Genomic DNA, 331 nt, shown 5'->3' on the forward strand with positions numbered 1-331 from the left:
GTCAGCGCTGCCTCCAAGACGCCTCTCTAGCCTCTCACTTTTGTTATGGACCTTGACTGAGGATTTATAGCTCTATTTTTTGTCCATTCTTTTCCTACAACTGTCGTGTTACTAACTGTTGACTCAATCTATCTGAGAAACCGATCTGTCAATGTAAGTGCACTTAACCCCTGGGCGTTGTCATTAGTCGACTGGCTTTTGCTAAATAAATCTTTCTATTTCTCAAGGCTTTCTGTTGTCTCTTCCTTCTCGCTGACTCTCTCTCTTTCTGTACTTCTCTCCCCGCTCCTCACTGGAAGCCAGCACCGGCGGGGGGGCCTCCTCGACGCCT

At 47.7% G+C, this 331-nt stretch overlaps 1 protein-coding gene across 1 annotated transcript in view; it reads right to left on the reverse strand.

Moving 5' to 3' along the window:
* Positions 1-222: 222 nt before the first annotated feature.
* Positions 223-331, reverse strand: part of LOC104158489 (chromosome unknown open reading frame, human C1orf111) — a gene marked incomplete at its 5' end in the record, with an annotated part of 1,031 nt that continues 922 nt past the window's right edge. The window contains one exon of the mRNA XM_009696155.1: positions 223-329. Within this exon, the coding sequence (XP_009694457.1) occupies positions 223-329 (107 nt within the window). The remainder of the gene's footprint in view (positions 330-331) is intronic.

This window comes from Cariama cristata, unplaced genomic scaffold (assembly GCF_000690535.1).
Source record: "Cariama cristata isolate BGI_N322 unplaced genomic scaffold, ASM69053v1 scaffold23752, whole genome shotgun sequence".
NCBI classification, from domain to species: domain Eukaryota; kingdom Metazoa; phylum Chordata; class Aves; order Cariamiformes; family Cariamidae; genus Cariama; species Cariama cristata.